The sequence below is a fragment of the Amyelois transitella genome, chromosome 22 (genome assembly GCF_032362555.1).
Source record: "Amyelois transitella isolate CPQ chromosome 22, ilAmyTran1.1, whole genome shotgun sequence".
Lineage (NCBI taxonomy): Eukaryota > Metazoa > Arthropoda > Insecta > Lepidoptera > Pyralidae > Amyelois > Amyelois transitella.
In genome coordinates this window covers 6,392,227-6,411,188 of record NC_083525.1, presented here as the reverse complement: position 1 = coordinate 6,411,188, position 18,962 = coordinate 6,392,227, and the positions used below count along the sequence as shown (strand labels likewise).

At 33.8% G+C, this 18,962-nt stretch overlaps 2 protein-coding genes across 2 annotated transcripts in view; one reads left to right on the top strand and one right to left on the bottom strand.

Annotated features, from left to right (window-relative positions):
• Positions 1-1,460: 1,460 nt before the first annotated feature.
• LOC106129976 (alpha-tocopherol transfer protein) overlaps positions 1,461-18,962 on the top strand; it is a 24,068-nt gene continuing 6,566 nt past the window's right edge. The window contains exons 1-2 of the mRNA XM_013328708.2: positions 1,461-1,536; positions 17,466-17,625. Of these exons, the coding sequence (XP_013184162.1) occupies positions 17,472-17,625 (154 nt within the window). The 5' untranslated portion in view covers positions 1,461-1,536; positions 17,466-17,471. The remainder of the gene's footprint in view (positions 1,537-17,465; positions 17,626-18,962) is intronic.
• LOC106134461 (uncharacterized) lies at positions 9,622-14,619 on the bottom strand. Its single transcript, XM_013334526.2, has 4 exons — positions 14,230-14,619; positions 10,911-13,333; positions 10,676-10,816; positions 9,622-10,592 (listed from the first exon to the last, which is right to left on the bottom strand). Exons 2-4 carry the CDS (start codon positions 13,329-13,331, stop codon positions 9,744-9,746), a joined length of 3,411 nt encoding a protein of 1,136 aa, XP_013189980.1. The 5' UTR covers positions 13,332-13,333; positions 14,230-14,619; the 3' UTR covers positions 9,622-9,743.

Sequence of the window (18,962 nt, the reverse complement as noted above, 5' to 3'; positions counted from 1 at the left end):
ACGTTCAGCTTTATGGCTCAATGATGGAATTGAGTAAATTCATAAAGCTCATCGCCTACACAAACATTACAAGTTTATTCATAAGTCATTTCCTTAGTCGCCTTTTATGACATTCATGGGAAAGAACAACACTTCTGATACAAAACTGATTCTGAATATAAGTCAACAAGAGATTTTTTAATTTTTTTCGCCGCTGGGATTTTTAACTAGGAATCAATCAATCAATGTAGGTATTTTTAATTGTAAAAACAGGTTACAATGGTGTTCCATTTTGTATTACTCAGTGCTCTGCTTCCTGCCTACATGCGTACAAATAACGGATTCCTTAAACTAATAGTAATTATACAAGTTATCTTCTAAAAAGTCAACCAGTTTATAATAACATTTTTGTGTGAGGAGATTACGGAGGCTCTTTATGAAGATATTCATATTTATTATCTAATGCATAGATTTAGGCAATTTATTGTAGATAGTGTGCTTAGAAGATATTGGACGCAGGCAGCTCACACTTCGTCCAACAGTAGAATTATTACAGCTTATGTGTTATACTCACTTACCCAAAATATGGTGCAGATGTCTCTCTGTCTTTTGCATATATATGTATAATGATCACACATTTTTACCCTAGGGGTAAGCAGAAACTTGCTATTTCTCACATAATTATCTTAGTTTTGTTTACAATAATCCTATATATTGTATAAAATACTGAATACAGATTAACTTGATTGAATATTGGAGATTTAACTTGGGATTACGATGCTTACTTTAAGCATTTTACCCCTCCTCTTATGTTAATTTTAAACTTGCATCGCGAGAAAGTATTATGTTTGCTTTAAGATTTCCGTATTAATTTTTAATGCTTATTCATAGTTCAAGAATTATTTGACGTAAGTAGGAAGTAGGTTATTTAAGTAAAGTTTAAATCCTATTTTACTTTACAAATGTAAGACAAGAATTATATTTGCAGAACTTTCATTTCCAAAGGATTTTTAGTAAACATACAAGGAAGGAAACTGCGAGCATGTTGTATATTAGTGCTCTCTTACATTTTATGTCGATATAAATGTCTCCTTTTAGACCTTAGTTGCTATTGGACATTGCATGAATCCAGTAAAACATATTTTTTGGAGAGAGTTGCCACTGTCTTCTTATCTAAATTAAAATGACATACCTACATATATACACGTACCGTCGCGTCTATATCCCTTGCTGGGAACACAACCGTAAGTCTAAAAGTTCAGAAGAGCGTTCGGCTATATTTAAATAGTGACACGTAGTTAGCCCATCGCCTTCATCGATCACAGAATAACACGTTTCTATCGAGTATTTTATAAAAGAGCAAAAGTAAGAAAATTAAACATCGTGTCCATTCAAGCTGTCTGACATGTTCGCAGGAATTACCGCCCGTGTGTTTCCAGGTGATGAAATACATTTCTTAACGGTGCAAGTGAGGTCAGTCTGCTCAGCGTCTCGCGGTGCGGTGGTCGCCACTGCTTCACTTGTGTTATCGTGTTATTCATCACTATTACTTACACAGTAAGTGTTTTTTTGTTCAACATTTTTTTTTAACTTTCTTCTTTAAACTTTGACGTGGCAGATTGCGATTTGTATTTCAGCTTTTCAGTAAAACCTTTGTTTTTATTCAGAAAAAATGTTTAGCGTTTCTGCCTGTTTGTTTACTAAAAAAAAAAAGGTATGAAAAAGGTTTTTAAACTAATCGTTACAAAAATGGCTTCACCGCACATTTTGACTCGGGTTGAAGTGAGAGCTTTTAGAGTTAGGGAATGTGTATAAATATGGCATTTAGTATAATATATAGAGTTAGTAAATTAAAGCGTTACTGCATGTGAGAGCATGAAGTGTTCGAAGCTTGGCTTTAAATAAGTAAAAACTGATAACTTTTTTACATTGCACGCCGTGTATATTCGTCTTGTATTTTACCTGCAATTACATTCAGAAACTTTTCATCTTTATTTTAATGAGAATCAAACAATACACATACATATAATCACGTCTATATCCCTTGCGAGGTAGACAGAGTCAACAGTCTTGAAAAGACAGATAGACCACCTTCAGCTGGTTTGATGACAATAAAATAAACAATAACCCAATATAAAAGGAAGTTATTAAAAACGATAGTCCTCGAAACTAAATAAATGATGTGTCGTTGTCTTACATCGCAAGCAGTTTTATAGTCATAATCAGTTGCAACTTCACATTCAAGTCACACTTACCACTTTTATATTCAATTTTAATTTACCTTCAATCAAAATCAATGCTAAAATATACGAGTGATCGATCAAAAAAAGTTTACAATAAAATTGAGAACTCACTTTGATGAGGTTCATTTTTCAAGTACCTACCACAGAGCAAAGCCGGCTGCGTTCTGTGTTCTGTGGTGTAACACCGAGTACTTTCTTAGTCTCCTTGTCACTCGCAAACCGGATAATGTGCAAATATTGGTCGAATGACATACAAACTTTTACAAAACAGAGAGTTTTCAACGCCTCTCTAAACAATGGAAATATGCCTATAAAACATGTGGGAGAAATTATGTATATGCACATACAAAAGGAAATGTCACAAAAACAATTATACTTAAGTTAAATGCATTATACATATGTATACTTAATCACGTCTACATCCCCCGCGCGGTAGAAAGAGCTTAACAGTCTTGAAGAGACTGATAGTCGATGTTCAACTAAAATTGAGATTCAAATAGTGACATGTAACTAGTGCCTAAAATAATCCCTTAGTCGCCTTTTACGACATCAAAGGGAAAGAGATGTAGTGGTCCTATTCTTTTTCTATTAGTGCCAGTAACCACACGGCATAAATAAGTTACGCGCAATAACATAATACAAAAAATTACATAACTTAATTTGTTTTGTTAAGCGTAAAATCGTCGTAATTTATAAGGAACTAAATATACACAAAGATAGTAAGGCCTTTTTTGTTAAAAAAAAATCGTTATAATTTAAAAAAATATATAAATTATGTAGTCTCTGTAAATCGTTTTCCCACGGCAAAGTGCCCAAAAGGCTGGTTGCAATACGAGTACCACGTTGAATGACAATACCTGCTTCAAACTGTTTAGGTCAAAGATTCACTGACCTAAGCAGTTTCCAGCTGGTCACGGGATACCTCGATCAGTTAAACTATATTTTGTAAATAAGACACATTTCAACGTTTATTAAATTAAATGTTTAAAACAAATTAAATATATAACTCATTATTCTTTACTTTTTTATAGAAAGTTTAATCAAAATTTTATGTATTAATTGAAGTAGCAATTCTGTAAAAATTTACCCTTAGAAGCTCACAACAACAAGACTTACATACAAACTTTTGCATTAAAATATTTTAGTTCACTCAAGTTGATAGTGAACATGCTGATATATTCAATCTATCTACATTTTTGAATACAACATGATATGAATGACGTAAATCAAAAAAACCTGTACAAAAAGACTTCTAAAGGCTAACAGTTCCGGGTCATTTTACAACAAAATGTTCTTTTTCTTATATTATTTTATACTTAGTTTTTATAAGTCTATCTTATACCACGAGTCGTAGGTATTTTGTTTAAAATACTTCACAACACAAAAAGTTTTATTAATACAAGGTCATAACATAACATATAATCACGTGTACATCCCCTGCGGGGTAGACAGAGCCAACAGTCATCAAAAGACTAAAACGCCACGTTCAGCTATTTGTCTTAATGATACAATTAAGATTCAAATAGTGAAAGGTTGCCTAGCCCATCGCCCAAAAGAGGAATCCCAAATATATAAGCCTATCCCTTAGTCGCCTTGGATGACATCCATGGAGTGGTCCTATTGTTTTTTTTTTTTGGTGCCGGGCTCCACTAGCCGCAATTTAAAGTCAATATAAAAAAGGAAGTAAATAAATAAATGCTTTATTGTTCATTCATAAGGGCACACCAAAATATGGAACAATACAGCAAAAAGGTGTGCTTATTTATTCTTGAGTGGGATCTCTTCCGGCCAACCTTAAATTTATGGGATCACATACAAAATTATGCTAAGGGTGAACAACTCGTACCTATTAAAATATATAAACTTAAAACTATAACTTTATATAATAAGCTTTTTGTTCAAATTTATTACGAGTATGTACACAAAATCCCCAAAATATATTTCCTGTGCAGTAATATCAGAATTGCAATCAATATTATTCTGCGCGTACTAAGACTTCGCATACACTTTAAGTTTTTTAACAAAATTGACAATATTAAAAAAAATCAACGATTCTAATATAACGAACTAAAAAAAAACTATTGACTATATAATATTTTAAATTTCATCAAAATCAGACCAACGGTTCGAAGATTATCGCAAAATAAAAAATACGTATATAATGTGATGATGTATAAACATCTAAATCAGTCAGAAAAAGTAATTTTCTCATTATTCCCTGGCCGGGATTCGAACCCGGGTTTCGAAATATTATACCACAGACAAACTCACTACCACCACCTCTATTAAACACCATTGCTACAAAATGATATCACCTGATGCAAGCGCCACCCATTGTTCACGGCAAAAGGTTCTCAGACTGAGCAATGCCTTGGGAAACCCTTGAGTTTAATATTACGGTCAAATATTTTGCCGTGGTATATGGTAATATGCATACAAATTCTAATAACTCACTTTATTATATATTTTCCTTTATTCATTCATTTTTTCATTCATTTTATCAAGTCTATATCCCCTAATTAAGGACATCCTGGTAAAGGGTCAGGTCAAGAGTATCCTAAACCGCCGAGCTTGCATGAAGAGAGTTATGAATGCGGATGAAGCGAAAGAAGTATGCAGAGATCGTGGCAAGTGGAAAGAGGTAGTCACTGCCTACCACTCCGGGACAGAGGCGTGATTTTATGTTATGTTCTATATCCCTTGCGGGGTAGACAGAGTCAGCAGTCTTGAATGACTGACAGGCTACGTCCAGCCCACTTTTTTCTGACTATTGAAAATTAAATCTTTTGGTAACAACAAATATCTAAGTTGGGTTATGTTCCATTGAGTTTAAAAACATGACAGTCAGTAATCTAGGATCATCCACCTCTTCAGGTCTAGACCAGTTTGCCCGAAGACAGGGATGGTCCCCATAATTACTACTTTGAATACAGCAAAAACAACTTGTACGCGGAGTGGGCTTAAAACCTGTTATGCGTTGATCATCATACAAAAAACAAAGGAGTGCTATTTTAAAACCTCACTGCTAATAAAATCTCAATATATATAAATATATCCATTAAAATAATAATCACGTCTATATCCGTTGCAAGTTATAGAGACCCAATAGTCTTGAAAAGACCGACTGGCCACGATCAGCTGTTTGACTTTATGATAGGATTGAGATTCAAATAGTGACAGTCCATTGCCTAAAAGAAGAATTTCAAGTTTAGAAGCCTATCGCTTAGTCGCCTTTCACGTCATCCATGGGAAAGAGATGGTGGGAACCACACGACAACTATACATATATCTTTCTCATTATATATCTTTCTCTTCCGTTACTGAGTGACTGAAAAGAGGAGTTTTGGTATAAAGGTTTTATAGTCTTAGAGGCTTAGAAAGGATTTCTCGAAATTCTGAGGGAACGAAAATTTCCGAGATTATCGTTTTACGCTGGCGAAGCCATAAACCCTGCGAGGTTTCCACGGTTCGCTAGCTAAATTTTGTATATGTTTATATCTACTACTAGCTGTGCCCGCGACTTCGTCCGCGTGGAATAGTTATTTTGGGCATCATATTTATTTTTGCAAACATCCTCCTCGGCTTTATCAATTATAGCTGCTAATTGTTATGCGACTTGGCGACGACTTGGCCCACATCATTACCCACGACCGAACGGAGACCGTATAGTGAGATGAGAGGCCTATGCCCAGTAGTGGGATCCTACAGGCTGATACTTTACTTTACTTTAAAATAGTAATATCTTCTAAGATGTTCATTGAAATTAAGTGATATCAAAGACAGTTGTGTTTACAATTAAATACTCATAATCAACAACAATCTAAAAAGATAGACATAATCAGTTTAAAAGTAGGTAAGAGGTAAAAACAGACAAACATACAAAGGAAGTATTATAAGTAGATAGATACCGATCTATATGTAGGAAGTAGGATAGAGCAGGGCGATCGAAAGATGCGGGGTGAGGTCAGGCGGTCACGCGTATTAGAAAGACCGCTGGTTCGCCGTATTAAATGTTTCGCTGCAAATTGCTTATAACGACTATATCTCAAAACCTATTCGTCTGATTTATATACTGTAAATGGCAATTTTAGTCTACATGAAAAGCCGAAAGTAATAAACATATTTATTTGGATAAGGATTAATACTGAATTAAAGAAAATTGGTTTCAAAATAACTTATGTTTATATTGAAAAAATAATCTTAAAAAATGAACATAAAAATGGTTATTGTAAGTAAACCTTAAGAGATAGATATATGCTCTCGCGGACTTTTTTGTGGCAAAAAATGAGTACTTCACATCTTTAGTACATTGTTTTACTATATCTTTGTTGGTTTGCGCAGCGTTCGCGTGGAAAGCTCGCAGATGGCCGACTCATTCAACTTTCACCTGCATTGTTGACGTTTCCCGTAGGAAATCCGGGATAAAATGTAGCCTATAGCCTTCCTCGATAAATAGACTATCTAACAGTGAAAGAATTTTTCAAATCGGTTCAGTAGTTTCTGAGATTAGCGCGTTTAAACAAACAAACAAACAAACAAACAAAACAAACTCTTCAGCTTTATAATATTAGTATAGATACTACATTGAACAAATGATTTTAAAAAAGGAATAAAACGTTAAGCGCCCTCTATTGATTAAAATCATGCTAACTCTACAATTTAACCTACAAATACAAATTTAATCCGATTACGTGCCTATCTTCTTTTCTGCGCTCTCATTCATGCAAATTGTATGAATGAAACCCAATGACATGTATTTATGAACTCACACGTGACATAGTTGCTTGATGGTAAAGAATGCAAGGTCTGCATAACTTTCTAAGTAAATATTACATTAGCATAGTTTTAACTTACTATCAACAAAATATATCATAATTTTTCTGACATTGGTCTAGGTTAAAACCCTGACTCTGATTGGGTAAATCAGAATCATGGTCAAAGGCCCGACTTTCTGGAGAGGAGCCCGGGGTCCGCCAATGACCACGAGACTGAATTATGTGAGTCAGGTTTTTATCGCCCGACGGAAAAAGAGGGGTGTTACAAGTTTTACGTATATGACTGTCTTTACATGAAGCAACTACCATCTGACCTCCGCAATGTTAGCAGGTAACTGCAACCCCTTATTATGAATGGTTATACAAAGATATAGTTCCCTGAATGTACAAATTTCCCTTTGATTTTTTTACTCACAGTAAGAGAATCTGTTAGTTTGCAATTAAACTAAATCCTATGTTTGTGATGTGTGTGTGTGTTTCTTACTCTATCACGCTCATCTAAAACTTCTAAATGGATTCTCATAAAACTCTGCAGTTATAGCTTTAATGTTTTAATTATTATAATAAATAAACTCTATAGAGATTTAACGCGGCCGAAGTCGCAAACAACAGCTAACTCATAATAGAGCTTCTTTTTGTTAAGATGCCTTGCGTCCACCGTCACTGATGTCAGGAAGCTGCCAGAAATCATTATTTTCCCATCACTTTCGCCATCTTTGACCTAGATAAGGAACCATTGCAACATCTAAGCATTAGTTTAGTCCTTCACTACTATGGCGCAAACCTTAAATGGCTTTGAATCATATTGTCACGACATTAAGTTTCAAATTCTAATGCGGTACCCTCATGGTGGTAAATTGCGTCTGTCGACATTGCCCTTGAATAGGAACTATTTACATTTAGATTTGCGGTGGCGCTCATTTTATTGTTGCGAAATGAAAATTACACTTACAACCACAAAGGAAGGAAATGGCGTGTTGGTTGTCTATGCTCTGTAACAGCTGAATTTGTCTATAGTGGCGCTTCTTTATCTATGGTCTAAACAATTTCGGCGTGATTGTTGTCTATGCTCCGTAACTAACAGCTCAATTTGTCTATACTGGCGTATTTTGTCTATGGTCTAAATAATTTCAAAACCATGCCCAGTCCAATACAAGAAAATGCTTACATATAGGTACATAAGTCACGCTTATTTCCAGACAGAGACTTTTTTTTTCTTTCGCTTAATTCACACTTCTTTCGCTTTTTTGACTAGCCCATCCCCACCTGAGTTTCACTACTTTTGTACTGGTGGTACACATAGGTGACTTTAGATAGGCCAATGTCTACGCCGAACCTAAATAGCTAATGTTGGTCGACATAAAATAAAGACATGAGTGAGTATGGTAAAGCAAACTGAACGCGTTCAGAATACTTGATTAGGTACCTTATATTAGGTGCACATTATTAGTTAAAAACGCGTTATTTGTAGTGATGGTTTGGACAATATAACTTACTCGTAAATGCTATATTTTTTTTATTAAGAACTTACAAAGAAACTTGTAATACTTTAGGTTATAAAGAATATTATAATTAAATCAAATATAATTTTTTTATTTATTCCAAATGTAAATATTGTTAATGTAGGTAGGTACCTACTTCCATTTTGGCCTGATAGTGAAGATTTAAAAAAAAACCAGTGAAAAGGCTTATACGATTAGAATGAATTATGTAGACTATGAGCAAGCTCCATCTATGAATATCAATTCCATTACTAAACAATCCAGTTTGTTTTTTCTTACATTATTTAGAAAAGAGTCATTGGTACAAGCAGGATTTGAACCTGTGCGCCCGCATACGCTTTACTTGCGCATACGCATTATAGCCCTTGCAGGCACCTTGACCATTCGACCACAAGCTCCAACATTAATCTTTAACATAAACGAGCATAAAACAGTATAGACAGAAAGTTTATTCAAGGTTGCCTGAGGCGTAGACTACGGTATGAATCAGGTTTTTAATGTCGTCTGATGAAAACGGCGAGAAAACGAACCATTTTTTATTAATGTCAGCGACAAACAGAGACTTACTTGAGTATTTCTCAAAATAAATGTACGTAACGAAAAAGTAGTTACGAAATATTGTTACGAAATAGTCCTAAGATGCAACTAAATAGTAAACGTAAGGCTTATTACACAATGGCAAACAAAATACAATTTAATTCATTTATTTATATATATTATATGTTTACGTATATATTTTTCAAAGTTATTTATGTACCCGTTTATTTATTGTATACATATACATACATATTTTATAAGTGTGTGTGTACATATAAGTAATATATGTATAATAGTATAAAATAAAGTCCCTTCCCGCTCTGTCTGTCTGTCCCTATGTATGCTTATATCTTTAAAACCACGCAACGGATTTTGATGCGGTTTTTTGTAATAGATACAGGGTTTCACCGGGAAGGTTTATAAGTACCCTGCGAAGCCGGAGAGGGCCGCTAGTATATCTATATATGTGTATGTAATATGTTTATGTATGTATATATAAAATTTTATACATATATTACTTAGATACTCGTATTATTATGTTATAGGGACCATTTATTTTATGGAGTTAAAAATAAAACAAGAGAGTATTCATTAACGTATTGTAATCAAATTACCAAGCTTTTTAAATTTTTAGTAGTACAATAGGTTTAAAAAAAAATTTTGGAATCGAAACAGTGTTTGTAATTTAAACATTTAAATTCGTAACTTTAATTTGAGTCAGTATCCTTTAGAGCTTTGTAAATTTCTTCCTTATCTTTATAATAATTAAAAACATTCTGTTTCATAATCGAAGTTCCTGATCTAAGTTTTTCAGACTTTGGTTTATTATTTCGTTTTGGTGCATTAATATAATTATTTAATGATAGGGGTTTCAGTGACTTATAAACCACTTTATTTTTCGTATCTTTATTTTCCAGTCTTTCGTCTTTGATAATAGTCAGTCCAGGTATTTTGCGTTTTATTTTGTGAGTATCTATAATTGGTATGACACTTTCATTGCTACCATTCTCATTTTCAGTGTTATTTTCTTTCGCATTATCCTTTTCTATTATCATATCATCAATATTAATATTATCATCAAAATAGTTTAAATTATATTCTGGTTCATTAAATATCGTTGCATCAAGCTTATATTCATCGTTCGTAACTAAAACTTCGTCACTTACTAAATTATCAAAGAAAATAATTGGCAGAGAATTCAAATCAGTTGATGATCTTTCTTCTCTGCGACTTTTTAAATCTTTACTAGATTGTTCTGTGTCATCTATTTGTCTTAATACATTCATTGTATCAATTGGATATTTTTCTTCTTTTATAAGTTGTTGGTGTTTTACTGTCTTTTTTCCAATGCCTTTTCCTTTATATTTTCTTGTTTCTTTGCCTTCTTGTGTAGAATATATTTCGTTTTCCGTAGTCAATCCTTCTGCCTTGTCGACTTTATTTTCGGGGTTATAGAAAGCACGATTTGCAGACATAAATCTTGATGAAGATAACGTTGTTACTTTTTCGTTTTCTGTAGGTTCTCGTTTCTTGCCTGTTTTCTTTTCCCATGAGTCCTGAAAAAATGTTCATTAAAGTTTGTTTTTAAATAAACGCTATAAGACATTTGTAATTTAAGGGATTTATTGTAGTATTTTACCTGTGTTTCCTTGTCTTTAAACCTAAATTGCGTTATCTCTTCAATATCAGAGACCAGATCAATTTTTACTTCTTGTTCAAAATTCTTCATAAAGTCTGTAACTTTATCATTGTCTTCATTTTCAAATTCCACATCTGAGTCCTGAAAAAAGTGTTCATTAAAGTTTGTTTTTAAGAAAAATGCTATGAGAAATTTGTAAATTTTGAATTTAAAGAGACTTATTTTAGTATTTTACCTGAGTTTCTCTATCTTTAAACCTTAAATGCGTTAGCTCTTCTATATCTGAAACTAGATCAACTTTCTCTACTTTTTTAAAATTCTTTATAAAGTCTGTAATTTTATCATCGCCTTCACTCTCAAATTCTACATCTCTCGGATCTAAATCATCATAATATCTTACACTGACGTCACTTTCCGTTGTAGTAGAACTATTTATTCTTTTGAATCTTTTTGCTGGTGTGTTCTGTATTTTTAAGGCGTTTCGTTTATTACGACATGGTACAGCTTTTGGCCCTGTTAGGTAGTTGGTGGGTAGAAGTTCGTGTTCTTTTGTGTGGTAACAGTCGCAACAGATGTTATTTTTTTTGCAATCAAAGCAGCTCAACAGTTTATATTTAATTTTCGTATTATCGTCGATTACGATTTGATGAATCTTCATTGTACCTTTTATGGGAATAACATTTTTAGGTATCATTTTCATCATATTTTGTATGTTATTTTCATTTATATAAAACATTTTTACTCTGCTGTTAATTAATAAATATTCATATGCTTCTTTTGCGTTGATTATGTCATTGCCATGTGAAATATGATTATCAAGTTGTCGTTTTAAAGCTCCACCAACCCCATCAGCTGGACCTTTGCCGTGTGAGGCTTCAAAGAAATTCCAAGTAGCATATTCATATTTATATTCTTTTATATTTTTTTGAAACAAGTAGAAATTATGTTTTTGGCGGTACTGCGTTGCTGGGCTATCAGAAAATATATGAATATTTTTTATGTTAAAGCCTTTGCATAGTTTCATTATTGGATCCAAATGAGCCCAGATTGCTCCAGGACCATGCTCATTACTTGGTGATACGGAGCATATCGATCGGGGATTCGCATTTTTCCTGTAAAGAACGCAAGTGTGCAATGTGACTTGATTCCGGGATCCTCCAAAGTGGACAGCCTGAATTTCTTCAGATTGCTTGCATGAAAAGTTTTCTGAAAAATCGCAAATCAATGCTGCTTCCTCTTCATCAAGGTTTTCAATACACTTTTTCCACGCCAAGTACTGATGCGAAACATTGAAGTAATGAGTTTTAAATTTTTGTATATCATCTTGAAATTCTTTAATTAATGTAGTCACTGTTCCTTTCACTATCTGTTTTAAATACTTCTTTGTCTGTTTTTCTTCTGATTTCTTTTTGCCAATTTTAGTATAGGTATACGTGCTCATTTTCCATTGGAGCCATTGCACGGGACTATCTTCACTTATCGTCAAATCAATAGCTAATTTCTTATCTTTGCATTCAGAACACTCGGAGTACATGCACTTGAAAGAATTGCTGCAACTTACATTTTTCATAAGTTCATCAATGTCAGATGTTTGAAGTAAACCTAGCTTCTTCAAAGATATTGCCTTAAACAATAAATTGCAATGCTTTATGCAAGCACAAGTATTCCTATCTTGAAGTCTTGGTTTCACAACAAAGAATGGTCGGAACCGATAAAAAGTTTGCAAAGATGCTTTACCACCTTCTGTCCTGTATTTTCTATAGAGCTTGTATATTGGTTCAATTAAATATCTCTTTTGTACTTTTTCTTTATTTCTCGTTATGCACTCTTTTTTCCCTGCGCTAGGTCTACTTACATCTTCTCTTGCAAAGAAATTTTGGATTTCTTTTTTATATTTCTTTCTCATTTGGTTACTTCCTTTTGTCGTCGTTCTGATTCTTCCTTTCAGGCCAAGAACATTAGAAATAGCTGTTTTTAATTTTTTTTTATTTGCAATTTCGTTTGTAGCTACCTTTTTTAGTATTGTCCTCTCTTTGGGATCTGCTTTATTAAACTCTGTCTTTAAAGAATCTGTAATTGTGTTTAGTAAAAGTAACTTCTTTTTCACCCTTTCTTTTTCTACCAGAGACACATTTGGTAAAACTTCTTTTATGAAACTATTTGATTTCGTTAATGGTGTGTCGTCACATTGTGGTGTTTTAGCAGTTGGTTCAATGGAAATAACGTCATTATTAGTCACAGTTTGTTGATGTAGTAGTTTTTTCAGATTGACCATTCGCTTTCTCATCCGATTACAGGCTTGCTTTAAATTCTTATTACGTCTTTTTAACTGATTATTTTCTTCAATTAGGTTTTTTAGTGTTTCCTTTAAGATTTTTGTATTAGAATAAGTGTTTTTTCTAACTTCTAATGTATTTTTGTCATGTGTGGTAAGGTTAGCCTTCTTTTTTCTTTCAGCTCTTTTAGCATTGGCTTGTCTCCACTTTTCTCGTAACTCTTCTTTTTCTTTTTCTGTAAGCATTTCCTTTTTCTTTTTGTTATTTTCTTTTATTTTTTCCAAATGCTTAACTCGAATTTTCTCATATTTTGCTGGCTTTTCCTTTTTTAGTTTTTCTCTGTAAGCTTTTTGCCTTTCGGCATTAGTTTTAGGTGGCATTCCTAAAATAAAATAAAGATATAAATGTTATGCTCACAAAGAAATCAAATCCCTACTTTTCTACTAATATTATACATGCGAATGTGTGTAGTATGTGTGATCATAAGTATGTTCTATTTCCACGACAAAAGGGTTGAAAAAATTTAGATAAAAAAATACACGATTTAGACAAAAACATACATGTCGCGGGCAGAGCCGCAGGGAACAGCTAGTGAGTTCATAAAATTCATAATTTTATGTAAACACACCATAACGTGTTGAAAATGGCTGCTCTACAGAATTAAGTGTCCTCAGCAGAATTAGTATATCTTGAACTAGCCGCCCGCCTCGATTTACACTCGTGGTACATAAACATATTATACACTAAAACCTTCCTTTTAAACCGCCTCAAGGGCCTCCGACATGGTTTATATAACGACCACTGTCAAAGACAGCAACAGGGATCGCCGGTTTAACGTGCCCTCCGAAGCACGCATCATCTTTCTTATCAGACAATTAAATTTTGCAATGTCGTAATGCGACTGAAAACAACTTTTACAAAGTATGCTTTCCGTGGGATTCGAACCCACAACCTCCTCTTGTAAGGCGCACACCTTAACCACTCGTCTACGGAGGCAGTCAAGTCTTTTGCTGATGATGCACTATCATTACTAAGATCTATTTTTTATGAATTCGGCAGTGAATATTATCAGGTTGGAACTGTATGAACACAGCTTTATACTGTACTTTTTCGTAACGTTACGAAATTCATAAAAATCGTTACGAAATTGTAATAGAAATTTTACAAAACGAGGTTATAAAAAGGAAATTGTTTGTTATAAGCTGAAACTGCCAATATATAGGCTTTCCAAATGATATTACCACACGATTTATAAAAGATGAGTAAATCAAGACTTACCGTTATGTGAAAAAAGGCTGTTTTAATTCCTGTCACGAAATAGTATTCCCACTCAACAAAACACGTGTACATCTGATTTTCACAATAAATGTAATGGCGGAGACGTCAAACCAACAACCAATCAGAAAGCAGCTAGGGTTGCCCGTTTGAAAATTAAATTAATGCGTTCAGAAATTACTTGGAAGTAAAATAAAACGCAACTAAAGAGTAGTTACTAAAAAGTAAAATGACGCGACTCATTTATATTTTTTGCATTTAATTATGAATTTATTAAGCAACCCCATAGAAAATCACTTATTTTCAGTAACTACATTTCATGAAGAACCACAATACACAAAAATGCACAATATTCATGTTACAGTTCGCATTTTATGAAGTGTAAAAGTATGAGGTAGGTAGGGTGGCAATTTGATTTTTGTATGAATGGTAAAAAAACGTTATTTAAAAACTAAACGAAAAAAATAGTAATAATACGATTAAGCTGTTTATTTCACATTATTCTAAAGTTTAATAGTTATCCTACATTTTGGTGTATAAATTATTTCTATGATTAAATAAAAACGAATGTATTTTTCAAAATTTATCAAGGCACACTTTTTTTTTCCAGAATGTACATTTATTTTGAGAAATACTCACTTGTGTAAAACACAGAAACAGCAATGTCTCGACGGCGCTGGTTGTTTTTAAGAGGAATTTGAGACATGTCTTATGTTTCTTTATTGCAATTATTTAGTCGCTTAAGTCTGTCCAAGCCCTTAGTCAACCCGGAACAAACGTGCAGCATCTTAATGTGTCAATACCTTTACATGTTATCATCGCTAAGCAAATACAGGAGTGAATATTATGAATACGTAAACAATGTGCTCATTCTAATTACAACTATATAATTAGTATTAGTGAAATCCACAGCCTTTATTTACCTACATTAATTTTATTGCAAAAAACAGTAGACAGCTTTGGCGGATCTAATATACACCAAAAGTATTGTATAACAGTCGACTAAATTATATTAAATCCAGCTAGGTAGCTAGGTATCTCTGATTATTATATTTTAGGTTATTTGTTAGTTAACAGGACAAATTAAGGATAGCCCCATTATAAAGTGTAGTTGTAGTGTACAACAAAAACAATGGATGTCGTAAAAGGCGACTAAGGGATAGGCTTATAAACTTAGGATTCTTCTTTTAGGCGTCGGGCTAGCAAGCTGTCACTTTATATGAATATCAATTCTATCAGTAAGCCAAATAGCTAAACGTGGCCTATCAGTATCTTCAAGACTTTTGGCTCTTCCCGCAAGCGAAAGCATATCGAGCGATAAAAACACGCGTGCCATGCTAGCCCCGCAGATCCACTTTTCTTGGACACAAATACACAATTTGGTTAAATACCAGGAATTATAATTCTCGAACGACAACAAGGTAAGTACTTATAATCCCTTTGGTCTCATATGTAACAATCAACTATTTTTCATATCAACTGATCTGTTAAACTGGTCTTCCATGTTGACGTCAAAACTTAATTTCACCAGATGGTAACCGCAAAATTTGATCAGGTTTTTTTCTGTAGCGATGGGTATTTTGTGGGCATTTTAATACGTCATCTACGCTTCCAAAGGTCAATAAGATCGACTCGTTTTTTGGGATCCTATAAGCTAACAAAAAACTTAATCGATAATTACCTGAGCAAAGAAAATACTGCCTTGATTGAATCAGTAACCGTTTTTGGATATATCTAACTAGCTGTGCCCGCGACTTCGTCCGCGTGGAGTAGTTATTTTGGGCATCATTAAAGCCCTCAAGGAGGAATAATTTTCCCCGTTTTTCTTTACATTTTCCATTATTTCTTCGCTCCTAATAGATGCTGCGTGATGATAAATAGCCTAAAGCCTTCCTCGATAAATGGTCTACTAAACACAAAAATAATTTTTCAATTCGCACCAGTTGTTCCTGAGATTAGCGCGTTCAAACAAACAAACACTTCAGCTTTATAATATTAGTATAGATGATTGAAAAATTCGTTACAAAGCGATCTCCTATTATTTCAACGGTATGAAAAAAACAGACAAATCAATATTTGGAGTTTCAAAAATAAAAACCTTTAGTGTCTAATTTTTATTTTTTAAACTTCTGCCAATAGAGAAGTCTGTGACTGACTGACTTCTTAATTTTGAAATTCTGAGGTAGAGATTCAGGATAGAGCTCGGTTCAGAAACTTACTCCTGTGTTCAAATAATAATAAAATAAATAACCCGTCACTCAATTCCCAAAAGTGAAAATTAAAATATATATGTACATATCTATAATCACGTCTATATCCCTAGCGGGGTAGACAGAGCCAACAGTCTTGAAAAGACTAATAGGCCACGTTCAGCTGTTACAAAATATTTATTATTTCAAAATCGTTATGTTTCCGGCAATATGCCTCACTGTAAGACTAACAAGTGAGTAAGTTTGTTTGTCTCTCTGTCACCTCTTCACAATCAAACCACTGAACTCATTCGCATGAAATTTTGCATTCATATAATTACTTTGTTGCACCGAAGGTGCGATATATATTCGATCGGTAATGTGTAAAAGATTTATGATTCACATATGATTTCATTTAACATAAACGGGTTTTAAATAGCACTCACGGTCAAGCCCTTCTCTGGCTATCTTTTGTATTTTTAAAGCTCATGTACAGAAATAATTTGTATGAGCGCAAATGATTGATTCCGAGTTATTTATAGATCAAGAATGCATTTTTCTAGATGGTTTATGCATTACTAGAGGCCGCCCGCAACTTTGTCCGCGTGGAAACCCTATCATAACTTAACAATCAATCCCGCGGGAACTCCGGGATAAGCCTATATGTTATTCTGGGTCTTCAGCTACCTACATACCTATTTTCATCGTTATCGGTTCAGTAGTTTTTGCTATTTTCTACATACACTCACTATTATTTTAATATTTTCTCGACGATAACGTGAACGTGGCCTTCCAGTCTTTTCAAGATTGTAGCTCTTTCTGTATGGGGTAATGACGTGAATATATGCCGCTCCTACCACCCCCAACTTTAAGGCATTCGCAGTCGTCTCTAAAAGTACGGTTAAAGTCAACTATCTCACTCGTACAGTCAACTGATAAACTACTAATACTTTATCAGTAGTCTTTATCAGTTGCGAGGTAGACAGAGCCAACAGTTTCGAAAAGAGTGAAAGACTAAATATACTATTATTGAAATTATCATTATTGCAGATCACGATGAAGCTTAAGTCGCAACTCCTGGAGCAGCCTTCGGGGGAGATGTCCAAAAAGATCAGAGTGGAGCTGAACGAAGACATAGCAACAAGAGACCAGGACCTTGCCCAGATTAAGGAGTGGTTGAGGAAGCAGCCACATCTGCCTGACGAATGGGGTAAGAGACTTACAAAATCACTGCTCATTATACTGTTTTTTTACTAATTTCGAAAAATTGTGGACGGACTTTATTCTTGATTGAAATGTTGGAAGAGGGTTTTCTAAGGAAGGTAATAGGAAGGAGTCTATAAATGTCACTCGTAAAAAGTGGCGGGTCGCAAGTGACAGTATAATGTACAAAGTAATCCTCTCAGATGTTCGCAAGTTGACTTAGAAAAGATCACTCGTTGACACTAGTACCTTTATTGCAGGTACAGTATATATTGCATGGTACAGTGCCATGACAGAACTGTACTAATAACTGGATACTAATTTTTATCATCAGTTCCATTTACAATGGATCTCAAAATAACGGAACTAGTGTCAATGTTGACTTGACCCTATTACCATGATGGAACTACACCAAAAAATAAGTGTTCATTTAAGAGTTTAATGTAAAATTCCTAAAAAAATTCGTACATGTAAATAAGAAAAAAAAGATATATGAATAAGTATTTTTCCCGTATAAAAACTATATCTGATAGACGTCATATTAAGTTTTTGCAGTACAAGTTTGAATGCAAGCGAATAACATGTGGCAATGACCTTAAGAACGACGTCAATATGCGAACTTAAATGTTATATCACAACGCATAAAAAGCTTTATTTAAGAAAATTTATGTTTTTGTTAATAATTAGTTTTTTATTTTTTTATTAGTGCCGTGTGGTTCCCGGCACCAATACAAAAAAGAATAGGACCACTCCATCTCTTTCCCATGGATGTCGTAAAAGGCGACTAAGGGATAGGCTTACAAACTTGAGATTCTGTTTTTAGGCGATAGGCTAGCAACTTGTCACTATTCGAATCTCAATTCTATCTTAAAGCCAAATAGCTGAACGTGGCCTATCAGTCCGCTCAGGACTGTTGGCTCTGTCTACCCCGCAAGGGATATAGACGTGATTAGATTTTTATCCGTTTTAATAAAAAATACTTTATTCACAAAACACTTTTCTTGTCCAAAGATGTATGATAAAAAATAATAAAATGGAAAAAACAAAACACATATAAGGGGATTTCCATATTACGTATTATAACCGCGGAATTATTAATAGCTATCGTACAATTACGTGTAATGTCGACTAAAGAGGCTGTAATAAGCCACTGAATTATTGGTCTAGGTTTCCACTGACTAGAAAACAACTTGCCGTATCGTGTGGTTCTCGACACTTTAGAAAAGGAACTACTTTTTCGTGGATGTCGTAAAAGGTGGCTAAGGGAAAGTGGTTGGACCGATAAGTCCCTTCTTTTCATTATTATTTTTATTTACCCATATCTTTAGGTTTTTCATTCAAGGC

Coding starts and splice junctions, on each gene's coding strand:
- LOC106134461 (XM_013334526.2), bottom strand. CDS start 13,331: ATGCCACCTAAAACTAATGCCGAAAGGCAAAAAGCTTACAGAGAAAAA. Junction 10,817..10,910: donor TTAAAGATAGAGAAACTCAG/GTAAAATACTAA, acceptor CACTTTTTTCAG/GACTCAGATGTGGAATTTGA. Junction 10,593..10,675: donor TTAAAGACAAGGAAACACAG/GTAAAATACTAC, acceptor ACATTTTTTCAG/GACTCATGGGAAAAGAAAAC.